The sequence below is a fragment of the Symphodus melops genome (assembly GCF_947650265.1).
Source record: "Symphodus melops genome assembly, chromosome: 18".
Lineage (NCBI taxonomy): Eukaryota > Metazoa > Chordata > Actinopteri > Labriformes > Labridae > Symphodus > Symphodus melops.
Genome location: NC_136708.1, coordinates 8,510,598 through 8,530,165, shown reverse-complemented (window position 1 = coordinate 8,530,165; position 19,568 = coordinate 8,510,598). Strand labels below are relative to the sequence as shown.

The 19,568-nt window shown below is 41.6% G+C and overlaps 1 protein-coding gene across 11 annotated transcripts in view; it reads right to left on the bottom strand.

Moving 5' to 3' along the window:
• Positions 1 to 19,568, bottom strand: part of adgrb2 (adhesion G protein-coupled receptor B2) — a 227,220-nt gene that overhangs the window by 25,649 nt on the left and 182,003 nt on the right. For 4 of the 11 annotated variants that reach the window (XM_079368683.1, XM_079368686.1, XM_079368682.1 and 1 more), the window contains 8 exons: positions 18,121 to 18,187; positions 13,845 to 13,930; positions 11,879 to 11,977; positions 9,236 to 9,335; positions 7,232 to 7,303; positions 4,763 to 4,855; positions 450 to 489; positions 14 to 28 (listed from right to left, as the gene is read on the bottom strand). In XM_079368683.1, coding sequence (XP_079224809.1) covers positions 14 to 28; positions 450 to 489; positions 4,763 to 4,855; positions 7,232 to 7,303; positions 9,236 to 9,335; positions 11,879 to 11,977; positions 13,845 to 13,930; positions 18,121 to 18,187 — 572 coding nt within the window. Of the gene's footprint in view, positions 1 to 13; positions 29 to 449; positions 490 to 3,304; positions 3,563 to 4,762; positions 4,856 to 7,231; positions 7,304 to 9,235; positions 9,336 to 11,878; positions 11,978 to 13,844; positions 13,931 to 18,120; positions 18,188 to 19,568 lie in introns of all 11 variants that reach the window. The other 7 variants (XM_079368688.1, XM_079368689.1, XM_079368680.1 and 4 more) reach the window with 6 other exon arrangements.

The following is a 19,568-nucleotide window of genomic DNA, read 5'->3' as shown; positions in this document are numbered from 1 at the left end:
GTGCAAAACTTACATGGGTGTCCTCTCTCTGCAAGGGGGAGGGGGGGGGGGGGGGAGTGACTGTGTTATTATTTCAAAACACAACATAAACCAGATTGTGGTACATTTGTAACACATCCACAGACACTTAGACACACAGGACCATTGTGAAACATTTCTGAACACATTGAGGGGCGTTATCATCATGCACAATTAAACACAGTTTCATCCCAACATATGCTCACTGAACACTTATTGGGCAGGATCAGTGTGATTGATAAAGCATAATAATTTGTGAACAACTGTGTGGAAATGTAGCCCATCATCTCCTGTCAGTGTTTCAGCATGCATAGCAGCGAACTAAGAATGTAACAGACTCTTTGCAATGCTAATCTGGTGTTTGACGAAAAAAAAAAAAAAGTTAAGGGAAGAAAAGGGAAGGGAAAAATTATGAGAAAGGGAGAGCTTACCTGTTTGGCATGCCAAGTCCACATCCTTCTCAAAGTCGGTCTGAGAGAAGGCGGCATGGTGGGGAAAAAAGAGAGACGATCAGTGTGTGCAAGTTACATTGAACACATTAGTAAGGGCACAGGCCTGATAAAGAATGGGATATTAAATGTAAATGCTGGATCCGATGACTCTGATGCTGTAATTTCTCCCTTTAGTGAAGTATGTGATGTTTTGAAATGGTGAAAGTTACTGTACAATTCAGTAACACAGTGATGCCCTTTTTTGATGAGAACAAAAAGTCACCTTTAAGCCACTACATTTTGACACCTGCGGACAAAGTAGTACTTCTTAATGCTTTGCTGATGTTGACCTGTACATCCACGTCTTTTTTTTCCTAACAGAACCTCTCTTTAGATAATAACTTTGGAGAAAAATGTGAAAAAATGTGAAGGTAGTCAAAGACTTTGCATGTAATGACCCTGGTCACTTCAAATGATCAAAACATAATTTAAAGCCTTATTTAGGTTGATTGCATTCTGCCAATGTCTCAATCTGCGTTTAATAGCAGCCACAACCCTTCACAGGAGCTTTAAGCCATTTATTAATTGTTCAGTTATGATTCTCTCTGGAGACTGTGTCCTAAGTGTCATGATTTTTTTTTTAAATATTTGTTGATTCCAGTGATCAGATTTCATTTCCTGTTTTATTTTGTATTGTTCATCCCTCATGTTGCTTTAATGTCTGTGTATTTTTCTGGTCATATTCCTGGTACTTAGGAGTTTTCCTGTTTTCTTTTCACACTTGTATCTTTGTGGTTCCCTTTTTTTCCTGTGTGTATTTCCCTAGTCATGTTTTTGGTGTTTCCTGTCTTATTTTGTAATCATTGCCTTTGTGTCATCTATTGTTTAAACTGTTGTCTGAAGTTGTTCCTTTTTTATTTTGTTTCTTGTTTTGTCTGTTTTCCCTCCATGACGATTGCCCTTATTGTCCTCACCTGTGTCTCGTTAGTCTGACCTGTGTCTGATTACCCAAGTGCATTTTGTCTCTGTGTTCCTTCTGTTCTGTTTCAGTTCATACATACACCTACCCATGTTCTGTGCTGTTTCTTTGTGGCTCCTTCTTTGCCATGTATTTAAGACTACTTAAGTCAGTCGCCCCACTATTGTCAGGATGAGAACATAGACTCAGCAGCTCAACTATTATCTGCTGTCCAACCAGAACTTTGCTGCCCTTACCGAGTTCCCTTCTGACAAAATATTCTGAACAATGCCAGAATATGCTGTCAATACTTGGGTTTCATGCAGCTATTTGAGGGTTAAAAAAGTGTTTTTATGCTTGTATGTAGAATTCACTTGAGAAAAGCTGGGTGGTATTACTCCACAGGGTAATGAAACAAAGAAGTAAAGTGTTATTTTCAAAATCGCCACCCCTCAAGCTTCTAAAACTTTTCAGTGAAAGTGAAGCTCATTGCTATGCAGATGTGGTCCTCCTTTTCTCTCACGATAGAGCCTCCTCCTGTACTCGGTGGGATTCACTGACAAAAGCCTTTGTTTGGATAATAAACTACAGATTTCAGACAGTTTGGGCACGCCACAGAGGCAAAGAGAAGAGGAAGGGAGGGCGAATGAAACAGAGAGAGAGAGAGTGAGACACTGAGCGAATGTGCAAGGGTCTCAGAGGAGTGGAAAAGCTCTTAGTACGCAAATCACCCGCAGCTCCATAAATGGGTCTCTGCTAAATGGACAAATGCGCATATGAAAGAAAACTTCACTCTCTCTCTCCCTCTCTTACTCCCAGTCCCTCATTCTCATCCAAATTGAGAAAAACAAATCATATTTATTTAAAATATGGAACAAATTTTCTGCAACAGCGTCATAGGTTAAGCACAGTGAGTCATCAAAGTCAACTGTTTTGGAAAAACAAAAGGTAACGCAAGCCTAATTGAGCCCTACTGACTGAGTCATGATCCTGAACTAAAGAGCAGACTGTGTAAGGTTATTTCTGAAATTAACACCCAAGAAATATTGGGTTATATTTAATCTATTTAAATATTTAATCTTTTGCATGACTTGCTAAGTGCTAGATCATATACAACAGATCTAATGCTACTACAGTACATTAACATGTGCAACATTTAATCATGATAATACTACGCCTAATGGAAAGAAGATTTTTCAGTTTTCACTCTTATTGAGATTGAGGAAAACTCTTTGCTAACATGTCTGTATGGTAATCATGAGCCTGAAGCTAGCAGAGGATTAGCTAAACTCAGACAGGAAACCGGCGGAAGTAGCTAGCTTGGCTCTAGCCAGCCTTGTAAAAATAAGCCAACCTAGGCCCCTCACCATGTAACCTCCCTTTTGTATACATTGCTCACATAAATTGTTTACAAAAAATAAATCTATTAAAATGACTCATTGTGGTCTATTTGGGGTGTTACTGTTTGACTCTGTCTTTGCCATTAGTGATCTTCAGGATGTGTCAACCTGATGTTGACACAAAGTCTTAAAAGTGCCTTGTCAAGAAATAGTCTGGCACTGGTACCTTCAGGTACAATATCATGATGAATAAAACATCCAATTAAGTAAATAAAAGAGCAACACATTTATTGTTGCTAGCTTAAAAGTGTGTGCCAATTTCATGTCTTTGTGCTTAGCTTAGCCTGCTAGCTTTAGCTCCAAATGAAAGGTACAGACATGTTAATGGTATACGTTTTTTTTTCACCAAAATAACTGAATAATAGCAAAATAATTTAAAGAAAGTTGAACGATCAAAAAAAACATTTGTCCATACTTGTTATGAATATATGGCTATACATCTACACACTCTGCTATTTATAATGACTAGTAACTGTTGAATTCTATAGGTGACATACTGTTCTGCAGCCGATGTGGTTGTGGGCGTGGTTATGGTTATGAACGTGGTTATGGGAATTGTTGAGGGTTGGGGTATGGTTGTGTACATAGGTCATGGAGTGGCTGTGCTCCAGGCCGTGGTTGCTGCGGGGCAGACTGTGGTGACAGGCCTGCTGGCACGCCGGTGGGAACGTCTGCAAGTGACAACTTGACAGGCTTGATGTGCCATAACGCAGAGAGCCATACTGCTGCCCACACTGGCCCACAAGTGGACCCTTCTGATGGCATGGAAAAAAAACAATCAATGAAAAACATAAAATTAAATTGTTCAAAACGGTCATTTAACCAATTTTGAAGATCAATTAAGCTAACTAGATTTATTTCAAGGCAGCTTTCACTTGAGTTTAAAATGAGACTATGATGCAGTACATTTTTTTTTGTGCCTCTAACTTTCAGGGGTGAATAAGGCGGGAACACCGAAGAGGATGGCATGTGATGTAATTGTGATTGTGGTACAACTAGATCCAGATTTGCCAAATTATCTATCAAAATTACAATCCTCAAGGTTATTTTGTTTCTTGTACAACGGCTCTCAATGCAACTTTTTGTCTCTCTGAAAACATCTCTTCAAAGTCATACACATTAGGAATCAAAAGCCTGCAGGAAACGTGAAGGTTTACGAGCTGTCTTCCAGAATCAGTTGGCATAGAAACTAGCTCTCCGTGTGAGCTGTGTGTAAGATAGCAATGCATTTAACTCTGGAATTTTTTTTTAAAAGCACAGTTAGACTGTAAATGTTCCTCTCGGTTATGAAAACAGAGACGAGAGAAAGTGTCATTATGGGTTCTCTGAGTGAAATGATGGCCCTGAAGTTTAATCTTGATAACCTCAGAGGGGGCGTTCAGGAACTCATAATCGTTACAGCAAACAGGTCTAAGGGAGAAATAAAGGAAATAGCGCTGGGAGAGTCGCTATTGCAGTATGACCGCTCTGACATTGGCACGGCAGTTCAGGTCTGCATGATTTATCACACTATTAGTCACATTTGGAACACATGCAATAACCTTATGGGAGCGCTATGCTCTTCAAATAAAGATGGAAAAGCTCAGGTTAAGAGTAAATAAAAGTGCTGATGATTGAGGTTTCTTAATACATGAAATGCTGATGGCAAAATGTACATTTCAAATTGAGATTAACATTGATTTAAGCAGGATTTTCATTCTTTTATACTGCAGGTTAGTTTCAGGCAGGGAGTGATCATTTATAACCATGGGGAATGAAATGTTGAGAACCCTAACATGCAAAGTGAAAAGAATAATGACCCCTGTGCAGGAACAAAAAATGGTTAAGGAAAGTCTGAGCGCGTCAATATTGGCAGTGTCTTCCTGCTATTGAAGTGGCATCTTCTAGAAGCGCTCCCGACGTTTAATGTAGGTCTAATGAATAGCAATGTGGGATGAAATGGAAATGCTATTCACCATGATCTGCACCTGTCCATTCTTGCAGGAGTCGGGTGAGTTTTCACTGTCGTCTTTACATCCCCCCATCCGACAACGCACGGCATCCTGAACCTAAATCAGGTAGAAAGAAAGAAAGATAGAGGAGAGGAGGAGGTTGAATATCGACAGGAAAAAAAGTTGGGACGAGGGAATGATTCAGGGATGACGCAAGGGGAAAAAAAGTTAGTGGAGGAACTTTTACTTAAGTTGCTTTGACAAATAATGGAGCATTATGAACTTACTCCTTTAATACTTTTCAAAAAAATCTTGCTGAACATCTGTCAGTGCAGATGTTCAGCGAATATTAAATTGAGTGAAAATGGTAAACGAAGCCGGTATATTATCCTCAAAGTAGCTCAGCTTACATCTTACATAAGAGACAGCAAGCAGTATAGAAAGCAATTCTTCAAAGTGGCCTATTTGAGCCTTCAGAGATCAGTAGCACACAGTTCTAATTAAAACCAACAGCACAGTATATAGATGCTCTAACCCCTGGGTCTCTACCCAGTGTCATATTCTTTTTCTTTATCCTCCCACATATGGTGTCTAAGCAAACACACACCAGCCCACTGTCAAAGAGGTAGTTCCTGGGAGCAGCTCAAAACAAATGAATCCACGTGGAATGGGTCTCACAACCCACACTGAGATTTATTTTTTTCCCCCCACACCAGACGCTGCATTATAGATAGCCTAGATATTTCCTGAGGAAGAACATCATTTCTCAATGTTGATGCTGTCAAATCCTGTAACATTCCCATTGGTGGAAACATGAGGGCATGTTGACTAAGCTGTGCAAGTGCAACTCCTCTCTCGCCGGGCGGTCTCATCTATCCACGTGTGTGTGTGTGTGTGTGTGTGTGTGTGTGTGTGTGTGTGTGTGTGTGTGTGTGTGTGTGTGTGTGTGTGTGTGTGTGTGTGTGTGTGTGTGTGTGTGTGTGTGTGTGTGTGTGTGTGTGTGTGTGTGTGTGTGTGTGTGTCAAGCTGTTGTGATAAAGTAGAGAAGAATTCATGTTTGATAAATTCTGCATGAGTTGGAGTATTGCCTCCATTGTTTCCTTCCATCCGCCTCTTCCCTCTACAGTATGTCCATACTCATCCTCTGCAGTATTTGCTCCCCATTCTGTTAGTGTGTGTATATTGGCACCCACTGCAGCTTATTTCAACTTCAAAGAGGAGAGCGCCTCAATGTGTCCATACCTCCCTCTCCATTTCCTCCTCCCTTAGTATCATCCCATGCCACGCTCTTGAAACACCCTCCCCCCCCACAGATCTCTGCATGCATTTTTTTTAGCTTCTTTCACGTTTACCTCCTCACCCTTTCTTGCAGTAAAACCCTCTCCTTCCCTTGTTTCTACCTCTCCTGCTGCCTGCTAACCACAACGCCTTTTACGCCGCACATGTTCATTTGCTTCGCCCCCTTTCTTCCTCGACTGATCTCAGCAGGCCGCCTGTGCCTGCCGTGGTCCTTTCATTCTCCGCCGCACCTTTTCAAGCAGCGAGCGCAATCTAGGAGGGCTACACGCCGCTGTGCTCCCCGGCACATTCTGTCTGTAGTTTCCTTCACAGAATATCACACTTTGTACTGGCTATTCTTTTGTTTTTGCACCGTAATGCTTCATCATAACCCCCCCCCCCCCCCCCCCCCCCCCCGCTCCTGTGTGCCACTCCTGTCTGCTATTGTTCTGCAGCAGCATTTCCTCTGTCTCTCTTTCAGGAGATTTTCATACATTTAACATAAATCATTCCTGGATTTACTGTCCCTTAATCCCTGCTGCTTTTGTCATACTGATGTAATACCTACAGCTAAGCATTCCAAGCATTTCAGAATTCACATAAACTATGCAGTGCATTCAACATCTCAACGATCTTTTGCATCGAGGCACGGCTGTGTGCTGTGTGCATGCACCAGCAACAGATGGCTTTCTTACAGTTAAGGGAAACAAACGATCTCCATTAATTGTAGCTGGTGTATTAGCCAGTGAGGCCATAGCTAAATAAATGCTTGTAAATGTCTGTATCAAGGCCGTAACTACATCTATGTGCACAGCGAGTATAAAATTCAGTATCCCTGGGGGGGAAGCAAAGCCTGTGGCAAATAGGCAGTAGAAGGTATTAGTTAAGGACTTATCGTCTTATTCCATACAGCATTTTCATAAGCTCCTTAAAGCAGCCTCGGATCAGACGGACAATACTCCACTATCACACTGCATTATGAGGGGGAAAAAAAGAAGAAGCACTGGACATAAATACCATGCTAATCCTTCTCCTGTCTGATCCACTTGTGCCGTGCCCTGTCTTTACGCTGACCCGGAAACTAGCCTGACATTTGCCGACACGAATCCCACCTGTCGCAGGGAGTCGGTGTCGCCGAGGTCACCGCGTGGTGCTGAATTAGAAATGTAAGAGTTCAACATGTCTGGCATCCGCATGGCTGATTCGAACACTCACCTCTCTGCGCATTGCACAGTGGACGGTGATGATGACAAAACCTTGGACAGAGTCAAAGACAGCAAAGAGGACCTGGAGGAGACAATAAGACGTTTGCGTGTAAATTCTTGCACTTTACTTAAAAATCTGTGCTGGCTGGAAAGTCATTTTCTTCTCTGCTGATACTGCATTGTTGGTGTATTCCATTCATTTGAGCGTACATCGAATGCTGTAAGCGTGGAGCTGCATTGTAAAGCTGATTTTAGGTTTGTTTCGTTTTTGGCCGGAAGGTTCTGTTCTCAAACTGTGTTGCACAGGTTGAGATGTATCAGTATCTCTTGGAGCACTGTTTACAGTGACAAATCCTTCCATCACTGCTCTGACAGTCCCTTTTTTTCCCTGACTTCTGTACATCTGCACGACTCCTGAGCCAAAAGAAAACATGTGTTACTCTGACAACCAGCAATTGTAAGCTGTCAACCCAGTCGTTGCTGTGGTTAAACTTATTTGAAAATTTAGTATCTTGGTATGGGGATTTTCGTGTCCTGTATTTTCAGTGTTTTGACATAATTGAGCACATGTATTTAATTTTTCTTGGTTGGGTGAAAACGTTTTAAAAATTAGAAAACAAAACTTGTGACAGGTCGCAAGTCTTTAAGGCAGTGATTATACCTGTTATTCTGTGATGAATCACTAAGTAATCAATAGAGAGGGACTGACATGGGACTAATTTAGTCAGCCATTTGTTCATAAATCATCACAGTTTGTAGACTTTCTCTATGAATTAAATGAAACCCTCTGTTGGTCTGTGGAGCATGCTTTATGAAGTTGAATTATTCTGTATATCCACCATGTTTAAAAACATTGATTAAAGGTCACATATTCTCCTTCTTTCAACAAGTTTAAATTAGTCTCAGAGCTCCACAGAACATGTCTTGAAGTTTCTTGTCCTAAGTCCACTCTGATCCTGTATTGTATCACATTATAAAATCCACTATTTCAGCCCTGCTCGGAAAAGGCTGTCTGTGTGCCTGTAGCTTTAAATGTAAATGAGTTGTGTCTGACCACGCCCCTCTCTGAAAGAGCTCGAGTGACTTGAGCTTTCTCCCTCCATGCCAAGCTGTCTTCTCATGCCAAGGTGAGAAGGCAGACACAGAGGGCAGAACAAACACCTATAGCTGTGGGAGTGTCACCCACCTAGGGGAGGGGTTACTGCCATTTGTGATGTCATGAAGGGAAAATCTCTAGATGGCCATTTGAGCAAACGTGTTTCTGATAGAGCAGGTTAACACTCAGTCTACCAGAATTCTACAACTACTAGAATGACCATAGCAGTCGTTTTGACTGCTTGGACATAATTTGGATATAATTTCAATTGTCATTATAAAGGTCTAAGAATAATTGGTGGAATAGGTAAATACACATCAGGACACTAAATGAAAACTATAATAATTGAGTGTTTTATTTATTTACACCAAGAGACATCACTCTCTCAACCTGCTCCTCTATCAGAATCTTTCTCATCAATTTCTTATATTTAAAAAAAGGTTTTAATTGTGCTTCTCACTCAGGTAACTCGTTTATCCAATTGAATGCATTCTTCATCTTCATTTGGACATTAGTTAGTTAAAACGTGATTTTTACAAAATTTACTTTCTGTTTTTAAATGTTCCTTTTTTTTCACCTTGAACTTCAGAGTGGCAGGTTTCTAATGTTTTGGATGTGTTGTCATATCAGCCGGTGTATATATAACAATTTACTCTACCAAAAAGGAAAAAAAAGTATCACCCTGTATCTTAGATTTCACGTTCCTTGCGTCTGCACCCTGACCATGTCTTCTTTCCACATCAAGCATCCAGCTTGTGACAGAAGTCTCTCCATGCAACATCCACTTTATGAAGCCATACACCCGCCCCCCCCCCCTTTTTTTTTTTTGAAAAGCAGATTCTCTACGGAGGCGTCACAAGTTGAAATGTGCGCGAGTCACGCTATGTGAGCATCTGATCCTATTGTGAGGTACATCACCTGGTAGAGTGTGGAGCGGCGGTCGGTTATGGCCAGCACGGCTGACATCCAGGTTAATGCTAACAGAGGAAGAACGACGCAGGAGCTCCATAGAGATGCCCTGTCAGAGAAAGAGACAGGCAGAGGAGGAGGGGGAGGAAGGAGAGGGGAACAAGGGGTTCAGTCTAAAACACCACCAGTCAGCTCTGTTAAGTCACATAACTCCACTTAATACTCCCTCTCTCTCTCTCACACACACACACATACACACACACTGATTTGTCACAGGTTCAGTGGTGGGCAATTTGCAGCTGATTGACACACTGATGTTTGTATCAGACTTAATATTCTAACTGAGAGGTGGAAGATGATGTGTAATCATGTAGATAGTTATGAGACTGACAATTGCTCACAATTACATGGTTGATGCACTCTAAGTGTCATGCTGGTGGACTACGAGAAACCAGGCAGCGGGGCCAACAGGGATGGGGGGGGGGGGGCATTGAGACAGGCCATTGACAAGTCCTGAGACGAGGGCTTCTGAGGAGACCGTGTGCGGGATTCTGTGTGTGTGTGTAATCAGCGGAGTGGCACACAAATGTAAATTGTTCATGCGGTTTTAGCACGCAGTCATGGTTTTGTAGCTGTCAGTCTGACGGACAGGCAGCTCTGTGTAATTACGCTGAGGAATATTTGCGCCATTTGGAGGTGCGTGGCCAAAGTAAAACCATGAAAGCTGGAGCTGCCCTTTCCTGTCATTAATGTGTAAAGTTTTAACTCTACAATCGGCTGTGGTTCAGTGTCGCTAACACTCCGTGTGCCGGAGATTTTCACGCTTCCCACGTCATCCATCAACTCTTAATAACCAACACCTTGGAGGGCATGATATTTTTAACTTCTGCAGAAATAATTTCGGCACAGCCACTCCATAACCTTATGAAGAAATAATTAAGGTTAACATGTTTTGTTGTCTACATGTTAAGATTTTTTTTTTCAGAAGCTAAAACGTAGTTCTTCTGGCTATGCCCAAAGGTCCTCAGTGTGAAAGTGTTCAAAAGTAATTAGAGTCCCCATTATCACTTGGTCAGGACACACAGCAGAAAAGACAGACAATGAAGGAGTGTTTAGGTACACAACAATTGACATCTTGGCATCTTGGGTTTTGAAGCCAATGCTATGGACAAATAATGGGGCTAAAAATTTGAATATTTTCATGCTGGACTATGAGGCTTTCAGCGAAGACATTTCTCAGAGATCAGCTAAGCACTTTGGAAAAAGTCAATAATGGCTCCGCTTGTTCTCAGTGACAACTACGGGGAAGCAAAAAAAAAAAAAGCCTGATACAAAGCTGTTACTGCAAATAGGCAATCTCATCCCATTACCCTCCAATCACAGTATCCAACGATCCAACAAAAGGAGCTAAGAGCAGAGGTGCTGCTTTAAATGGAGCACTCTTCCAAAACAAACACAAAGTCGTAATGAGTGATTTGTTCAAGGACATACTTAAAAATGAACGGGAGTGTATGCAGCAGTTAAACAGGAGGAGGGTCTTTTTAATTAATAGACTTGGCAGCACGGAACATGAAGCCATGACCACCCAGGCTCCTTCTATCAGTCAGGAAAACAGTTTTTATTTGTTGTTGTTTTTATGTTTTTTTTTTAAGAAAAAGGTATTTAATTATTATTGGGGTTTTTTTTTTTTTTTTTTTTACAACTTCTTCGAGGCGACCACTTCAAAAAAGCTACTCAGGAGATTGAAAGACACCTTCAGGTTCAACACTGGACAAAGAAAGGTGTTGGAATATAATTGGGTTCCATGTATCAGCATTGGTTGAAGGACTACTTCGAGTCATATGCTGCAGGACTTAAATGGTAATGGAATACTTAACTTATTTGCACTTTCATGAAGTTTTTGGGTTTTTTTTTAGAAACACGAGCAGGAAGAAGAAGAGCAGTACAAGTAAATGCAACAATGAGGCTAACTTGAGTCACGTCATCTCAAAATGAAACTCAGTGTTGTAGTCTCGAAGCTCGAAAAGAATTTCAATGTCATTGGCATCATTTTTTAGACTCGACAAAACTCCCTTTTCACAGAACCATTTTCACAGGCTTCTGCACAACTCATAATTATTTCACAGAGATAACAGAAACAGATCTGCTTCTCCAGTAAGTTTGCTTGCTACCTTTCATTTGAAATCTGATACCTCTTACTTTGAGTTCAACGTTGGACCCATTCACCACGTGTGATTAATATCATGACACAAGCTAAGTGCCATTACAGTACAGTATTACTGACATTGTCCTGCCCTGATGTGTTAAAGCCTCGGCAACAGCACACTACAAACAAGTTAAAACAAACTCTAAAAAGTATTCACAAATAGTGTTTGACACGGATCAGGTTTTCAGTACGACCTCGAGGAAAATTCGCTTCAGATCTAGACGTGTGCATCATTAAACAGTGGCAGCATGCAAAGCAGGTGATTTTTTTTTTTCCTTTCATTAGTTTGTTTTTGTAACGAGACAAGTCTGAATGTCATCCTGCATCATTACCAACAGCCAGAGATTAACAGGATGGAGGAGAGAGAGAGAGAGGCAGAGAGAGAGATGGGGGGAGAAAGAGAGAGAGAGAGAGAGAGAGAGAGAAGATGATGAAGATGGACTAACATGGCGCTGCTGGCAGTAGAGCTGGACATAGCGGTGCTCGAGATCACGCCACACTTGGAACATTTCAGGAGCAGTCGGCTACGCGCCTCCGCCGGGACACTTTAGGACATGTGCGCACACAAACACACACACACACAAACACACAAACAAAATTCACAAAACCATGGGGGAAAGGAGGGGGGAGTGGGGGGGAGGGATGTATGGAAAGACAGGTTCCATTTATGGTAACAGGTGAAAGTGAAGGTGTCACATTTTGCCAAAGAAAAAAAGAAAAATATAACAGAAAAAAAATAGTGGAGACAAACAAAGGGAAGGGTAAAAGCAAAAAGGGGGGAAGTGGGGGAGGAAGAAAAGAAAGAAAGGCAAATTAAAACCAGATCTGAAAAAGTAGCAGTAATGAATAACAGTCAGATAGATCCAGAGCAAGTAGAAAGTGAGACGGACATTGCAATGTTATAACAGAGTCATGTGGATTAACAGTTCACAGTGACACATACAGGAAATACAGCCACCAAGTGTGTGTGTTATTGTTGTGTACGATGGGGCATTAAAGGGAAGGGGAAAGACTCCTGGTTGTTTGCTTGCAGCTGACTTGTCAAATAGACAAAGGTGTGTGTGTGTGTGTGTGTGTGTGTGTGTGTGTGTGTGTGTGTGTGTGTGTGTGTGTGTGTGTGTGTGTGTGTGTGTGTGTGTGTGTGTGTGTGTGTGTGTGTGTGTGTGTGTGTGTGTGTGTGTGTGTGTGTGTGTGTGTGTGTGTGTGTGTGTAGTGTATATAGTGATGCAGAATGATAGGGCTGTGCACGCTATGGTACATTAGCGCCCCATCACAGCTCATTGCCTTAGAGCCAGCCACATCCCCACGGCTTCATATGAAAATACATTAGGCTAATGACAGCCCGTCCTGTTAGCAACACCGCCGACTATTACCGCACATCAAGATCAAGCGTGTGCGTGGAACACACACTTCTAAGAATCTGAGATGAAAAGTGCTTAATAATCGGATAACACTGATGACTTTTCCTGGAACAAATATAGGTACATCTGTGTGTGTGTGTGTGTGTGGGCATGTTTGTACACATGGAAAGCTCTAATCTGGTTTGAGTCACCAGGTAACAAAAGCAGTATGAGCTGTTAACCCTTGCAGCGAATCGCACATTATCAATTTCAATTATCACAAGGTATCCGAATCATTGGGCGATATTTCATGAGAGAGAGAGAGAGAGAGAGAGACACAAAAAAAACAATGAAATCAATTGGTATGGAAATGAAAGCATGGATTTTCTGCAAGAGCTGAAGGAATCTCCGTTCTGCGGATTAGTGAAGATGATGGACGACGGACGTGAAACAGAAATAATGTTGTAGGTGGATTCATATGCATGCATGTTTGATATGTATGCATATATCACATGTGTGCATGCTTGTCCGGAGGAATAACAGAGAGAAATCGTATCGGAATTCAATAGTGCATTTGGTTTAATCCATCTAATCCTGCTGTTTATAAAACATAATGAGCTTTCCATCTGCCATTGATTTCCATATCTCATTTCTTTGTCTACATCACAGGGAGAACTCAATGGGAAATGAACAAATAATATGCGGAATTGGTTGGCAGTTTCTAATAGAATTCACCGAGCGTCACAAAATAAACACGTCTTGTCATTTTGTCGCCAAAACGGAGGTTGTGTTTGGTTGATTGGGGGGGGGCAGGTGCACGCAAAAGGTGTGTATGTGTGTTAAAAAAAAAAAACAGCCAGAAAACAGGGAGAGGACGATTTCATGGCAACCAACTCAAACTGAGATTGTGCCTGACAGACGGTGAAATTTATCAAACGCAGCAAATTTGTAGTCATTTCCCAACAAAGATTGAGTAGATTGATGAAAGTGTGTATGTGTGTGTGTGTGTGTGTGTGTGTGTGTGTGTGTGTGTGCGTGTGTGAGGTGCTGATAGTTGAGGAAGTGAACTTACCCCGCTCGCTGCTTTTTCGACTTGTCTGAGATGCCGTCTCGAGACATGAGCTTGTTAAACACCACGATTCCGATGAGCATATTCACCTGCAACGAAAAAGAGAGGACACTTTGATCAGGATTACTGTAAAGGTTTCGGATGCCGACGGGGATTACGTTCGCTCGCTCTTTAACAGCTTTTCAATATGTTTCAGGAGAGGGAAGATGACTTTTTTTTAATTGTCTCACAGACTCGAAAAATGAAAGTATGACGGTGTTTGAGCTGTCAGAGATCTGGGGCTGACTCCCTCCTGTTTTTAAACGCAAACTCATCTCGATCACATTTTACACACGGCTTAAACAGATTTTCTGGCACATCTGTTCCACAAAGTTTAAACAACAGCAATTCAACCTCTCTGACTTTGTGATGCTAATCCGGTGCTGTGTGCTTTCGACGTCAGACTCACAGTTTGGATATTTCTAATTAAATGACCTCACATCTAAACAAAAAACACAACCACATTATGATTATTTCTTTATGAATATTTAAACATCAAATTGTCCTAAAAATCACCAAACATCATTTCCATTTCTTTGCATATTGGTGGCACCAACTGTCAGTCATTGTGGACTATAGACATTAGCCCTTTTTATCAATGACATTGCATCCCAACCAGGGGTGTTTCCTGATGGGTGGCCGGGGATGGCATGGGTCCCTCTTGAAATAGTGTTGGCCCCAGATGCCACCCCAAATGTATTTACTATGTTAACAGGCAGCTCAGAGTTTTTAGTGTTCAGATCTTTCAATTGTGACCTTGGTTGTATATTTTTGTTTAGTCCTTAAAGACACACCCCCAACTTTCTGTTCAAGGATGATAATGCTCCATCACATCGCGCCAGAATTGTTTAGGGAAGTCGGAGGGCCTTTGAAGCCCATAGAGCACGTCTGGGAGCAGCTGAAGCAGCGACTGGATGCTCGTACCCCACCCCCACCTGACCTGGCAGTACTGTGTGGAGCACTTGTGGAAGAGTGGAACACAACGGCTCAGAACAACATCATGAGACGAGTTCGGAGCACGAGACGTCGCTGACAATTCAATTCAAAAAACTTTATTTGTCCCCAGGGGGCAATTCAAGGGCACACAGAGCAGTAAATAACAGTGCAACTATACTAAAACATTTAACCAATAAAGAACAGAGTGTCAAAGAAGAATAAGTGTCAAGAGTGTTAGTACAAGTGAGAATACAATCACAGAGTTAGATACGAAGAACAGCAGAGAGTAAAGTGTCTAGATGTTTGTACCAGTTAAAAAAACACAAGTCACAGAGTTAGATTCAGACAAGTACAACTGACTTCATGCTATATTTGTTATTGTTTAAATTGTCGGGGTAATAAATATTGCACTTATGAAAATGGTGCTTCTTCTCATTCATTAATAGTACTATCAAAGGGAACTATGACTTATTTCATTCAAATTCAGATCAAACAGGAAAAACAATATCCCTAACTTCTTGTGAGTAGTGTATGTGTTACCATCATTTTAGGTTACGTAAACGTTGATGTGATGAGTGCCGATATGAGGGGTAAATCAATGTTATTTATTTATGTGTGCACACACACTTCAGGTCACCCTCTCAGGTCAGTGCTCCAGCTGGGCCACCCGAGTCCAGAGAGTCGAGACCCAACCTGACAGAGCTCCATCGTTGAGACACCGTTGTACTAAAATATAGAACTCAGTGACGTTTACAAGGCAATGTTACGCCACAACCCTTACGCCTCTGTGACGAGGAGTAATAACCAAAGGCAAAAGTGGAGAAAGAAGAATCGCTTTCACTTTTTAAATGATGCTTAGCCATCACTGGCTCATTCAGCTTCATAGCAGTTCATGTCCAATCATCTCCCAGGAGGAGTATTTATGGACATTATGACCTAACAGCTTCATGACACTGTTTATGCCCATCCCAATGTTTCACTTTCACTGCATCAACCCTCCTCTAATGTGGTGTTTTCTATTCTTTTGTTCAGCTAAGATTCATGTTCATGTTTGTTTCTGTATTTTTTTTTTTGGGGGGGGGATTAGTCCCTTTAGAAGAGCTCCCTCAAAACAGCAGGAGATTTTATCACAAATGTTTGGATTACTTAAGAAAAATGGGGTAAAATGTTTGAGTCTCATCCCGGCTTCCCTAATTAATGACGAGTTCATCGCTAAGCCTGCTAAACATCTGGCCATAGTGAGCCACTGATCAAGATTCTATTAGCGACACCGGCGTACACACAAATCTGCGCCAAGGTTTTGCCAGATGCCTTGAAATCCTGCCCGATTTTTGGAGATTTTCCATCCTGGCGACGCGCTCCTTCTAATCCTTCCAACATTCACTCATACTCTTTCTTTGCACCCTGGATGGCTTCCTCTGTGGAGCCTCGGTTTGCTTATTCATCTGCATGTGTCAGCAGTGAGGTGAATTGCAGATAAAATGACATTCATTCATACATATACTGTGTGTTCAATGCATTTCTACTCTAACAAGGTCCTAAAGTGATTGTCTGCCTCGATACGTTCCTTCATCTGTCACCAAGAGCAGTATCTGGCTATGCTGGTGATTTTTATAGATTCCATACACGCTCGCTAGAAATCCTATAGGAAAGAGCATTTAAAGTCTGGCTTTCATGCAGTCAGTCAAATTCCCTGTTTTGCTGAAGGCAGATTTTTTTTTTTTTTTTTTTTGCTTGAAGCCTCTTTCTTTGCTACATCTAGAGTACATCTGGCAGCTTTTGCAAATTGCTAGAAAAAAAAAGAAAGAAAGAAAAAAAACCGCTTTCCCTCTGATCTCCTTCCCTCTTCTGAGTGTTGGGGGAAAAAAAAAAAAAAAAACGACCCTCCGACGTGCCGGATTGTGAGAGACTTATTGTCATGCCAGTCATGTCTGGCCCCAGCTCTGTTAGTCAGCATCATCGTGCTCTCCTGTTTGCCCTAGGCCAGGTTCATTAATTAGAGAAGATTCCTGTGGGGAAGGTCTGCGTTTCTCTGCCCAGCGTCCCACACTCATTACAGCTGTTTGTTAAAGTCGGGGCCCCGGCAACAACACCGGGGGGGTCGGGGACATATTACAGCATCTGGGGTGTTTGTGATTGGACGTCAACATCGTGGAGGTAGCAATGACATCAAGTAGGAAATGTTCCAAGAAAGACACGTCAATTGCTATGTTTACATGCAGATTTGCGTTTGGACTGTTTTGTTGTAGAATGTGGGAGTTACTGTCTGCAAATGTATGTACATACATTGGATGTAGGAAGCTTGGGCATCAACCTGCCTCTGGAGCATAGGAGGATTTGAAGCCACAACATGAACTTAACCGTTCAGATTCTGCTCTGAACCGTCCCTGCTACCCTGAGTCACCAAGTGAAGAGACTGTCAAACAACGACTCCGTTGTCACTTCAAAACAAAACACTCATTTCCCTTTTCACACCTGCAAAGCAGTCACGCTTCTCCCCTGTCTTTTACCATGCAATAAGTGTAGGAAAAACAACAAGAAGATTAAAAAACAACAACCACCTACTATTACAACTACAGCAGTTGCAGCAATTATCAAATGAAGGTTTAGGACCACATCCAGACGTATTAGGGCTTCGCAGTGGAAGTATCCACCCAGGAATTAATTTAGGAGAAATTAGCTAATCCTGGAAACAGCCACACACAACAACGGGTGATTAAAACACCACTGAGATGCAATCAATGTACCCAATTTTGCTGTAGAACAATAAAAACGTACATTCATAAGTGCACACGAGAAGAATGGGTTTTATCGAAATGTACGAAGGCAAGCCAACAATACACTTTGTTATGATGCTGGTTTGAAATGTTTACTTTTAAAAAAGGTTTAATGGAGAATGTATGTATCTCTGTGTGTTTATTTCACCTTAAATTGACTCTGCACGCCGACTCCTGTCATGTACGTCCACATAAGAGTGAGGTATTTGACTGCTTGGCTGACACTCAGGCCAGGCATGTGTTGCATTGCTGGGGGAGCTCCTGTCTAATAGAATGTATTTCTGGTCTGACATTTTAAACTCAGCAATCAAAGTGCTCATGTCATCATTTTGTCGTTGGACACCCTCGGGTGGAGGGAAAAGGAAAATCCTCAGAGTGTAGCTGCAAATGCGTTTAAAGCTCTTGGGATGAAGGCTAACTTGTATTTTTTTTTTTTTGCAGAAGTATGAAATGTGACCAGGGAGGGAAGGAGGGAAGTGGGTTTGGAGGGAATTTTATCCAAAGAGAGTGTCTTTAAACCAACTTACCAATACGATGACAGCAGCAGGTCCGACGAAGGCGTAAAGCAACCCGCCATCCAAGGCTAACCAGCAACTAGAGAAACAACAGGGAAGTGTTTCAGGTACAAAGCACAGCAATGACATACAATAATTACCACTGTAAAGGGAAAAAAAAACCCATCACTTTCACACATTCAGGTTTGACATTTTGCTTGCTGCGTCTTCCAAGTACTTAACCACAAAACAAATACACAACCAATTACAGGGATCACATGTGCTTGAAGAGAGATGAAGCAGCCATTTCTTCGGCTGTGGGTAAATGTCTGTTTCTGCAAATATCCCCCTCAGTGCTGAGCACATTCATTATGGAGCCTACGTTTACCTAAAACGTCTCCTAAAACTCTGAATGGTCTTGTGAAATTTTATTTGGCGGAAGCTATCGAGAGTTAATGAGTTTAAACGTGTCCTCCAGTGATGTCATCAGAGCGATACTGAATCCCCTTTGTTGTCTTAATTGCAGCTCAATAAAAAAAATACAAAAAAAACAAACAAACCCCAAAAGCTAATAAAAGCTCTCGTATTAATGGGATGTTAACTACAGTGAGAGGGAATTCATTTGTGTATCTCTTTTCTAGGGTTTTGATTGAATCAGTTTCATTATTTACTAGGTACCAGAGGACTGTATTCTGTGTCTTTCAATGTTCGGCTCTGAAATTAACAGCTCTGAATTTGATTATTTAACTCAACAGAAACCTTAGAAATACACCATAACTACATGTTGCTGTATATCAATTCTCTATAATAGAAGAGGTGCTTTGAAATAACAGCTCAGAGCATCTCAGGTGGCTGATTAAGTTATCTCAATATATGTTTTCCTCTTTTGTCTGTCTGCATTCATACCACCCTGGCACCCTGGAACGTTTCTCTTCCAGGAATTACGACAGCTCTTAGAACTATGCAACAGCTCCTGCGGGCTGACAATAACAAATGAGATTGATTTTTAGTTAAAAAGTTCTGAAAGACCCGCCTCCCGTGGAAAAGGAGAAGTAGTCTAAACAGTCATTTCAAATGAGAGATTTCTGCACTCGTGCTTTGGTCCCTGCCGTACTCTGTGTGCTAAAGTCTGCGGTTTGAAGTGGCATAGTTGGTGTAATCACAGCAAAGCACCATTTCAACAGAAACATGTCGACAGTTAAAGGGTTCTTATTTACAGTATCTTTCCAGCTTTAGCACAAACTGTTCGGGGGAGAGGAATCCGCTGAGATTTAAACTCTTATTCTGAACACACGAAACACGTGAACAATTCGCTACATCACAAAGTTCCTGATTTAAGATTGGAGGTTATGTCAGGTTTCCGATCTACTTTTATGGGGCCTTAATTTGTCCATTCATAGAAAGATAAGCCCTATGAATAGTGGCATTGACAACAGTGTGTGTGTTTGTGCTGTTTGGGTAATTCAACTTTCCTTGACTTC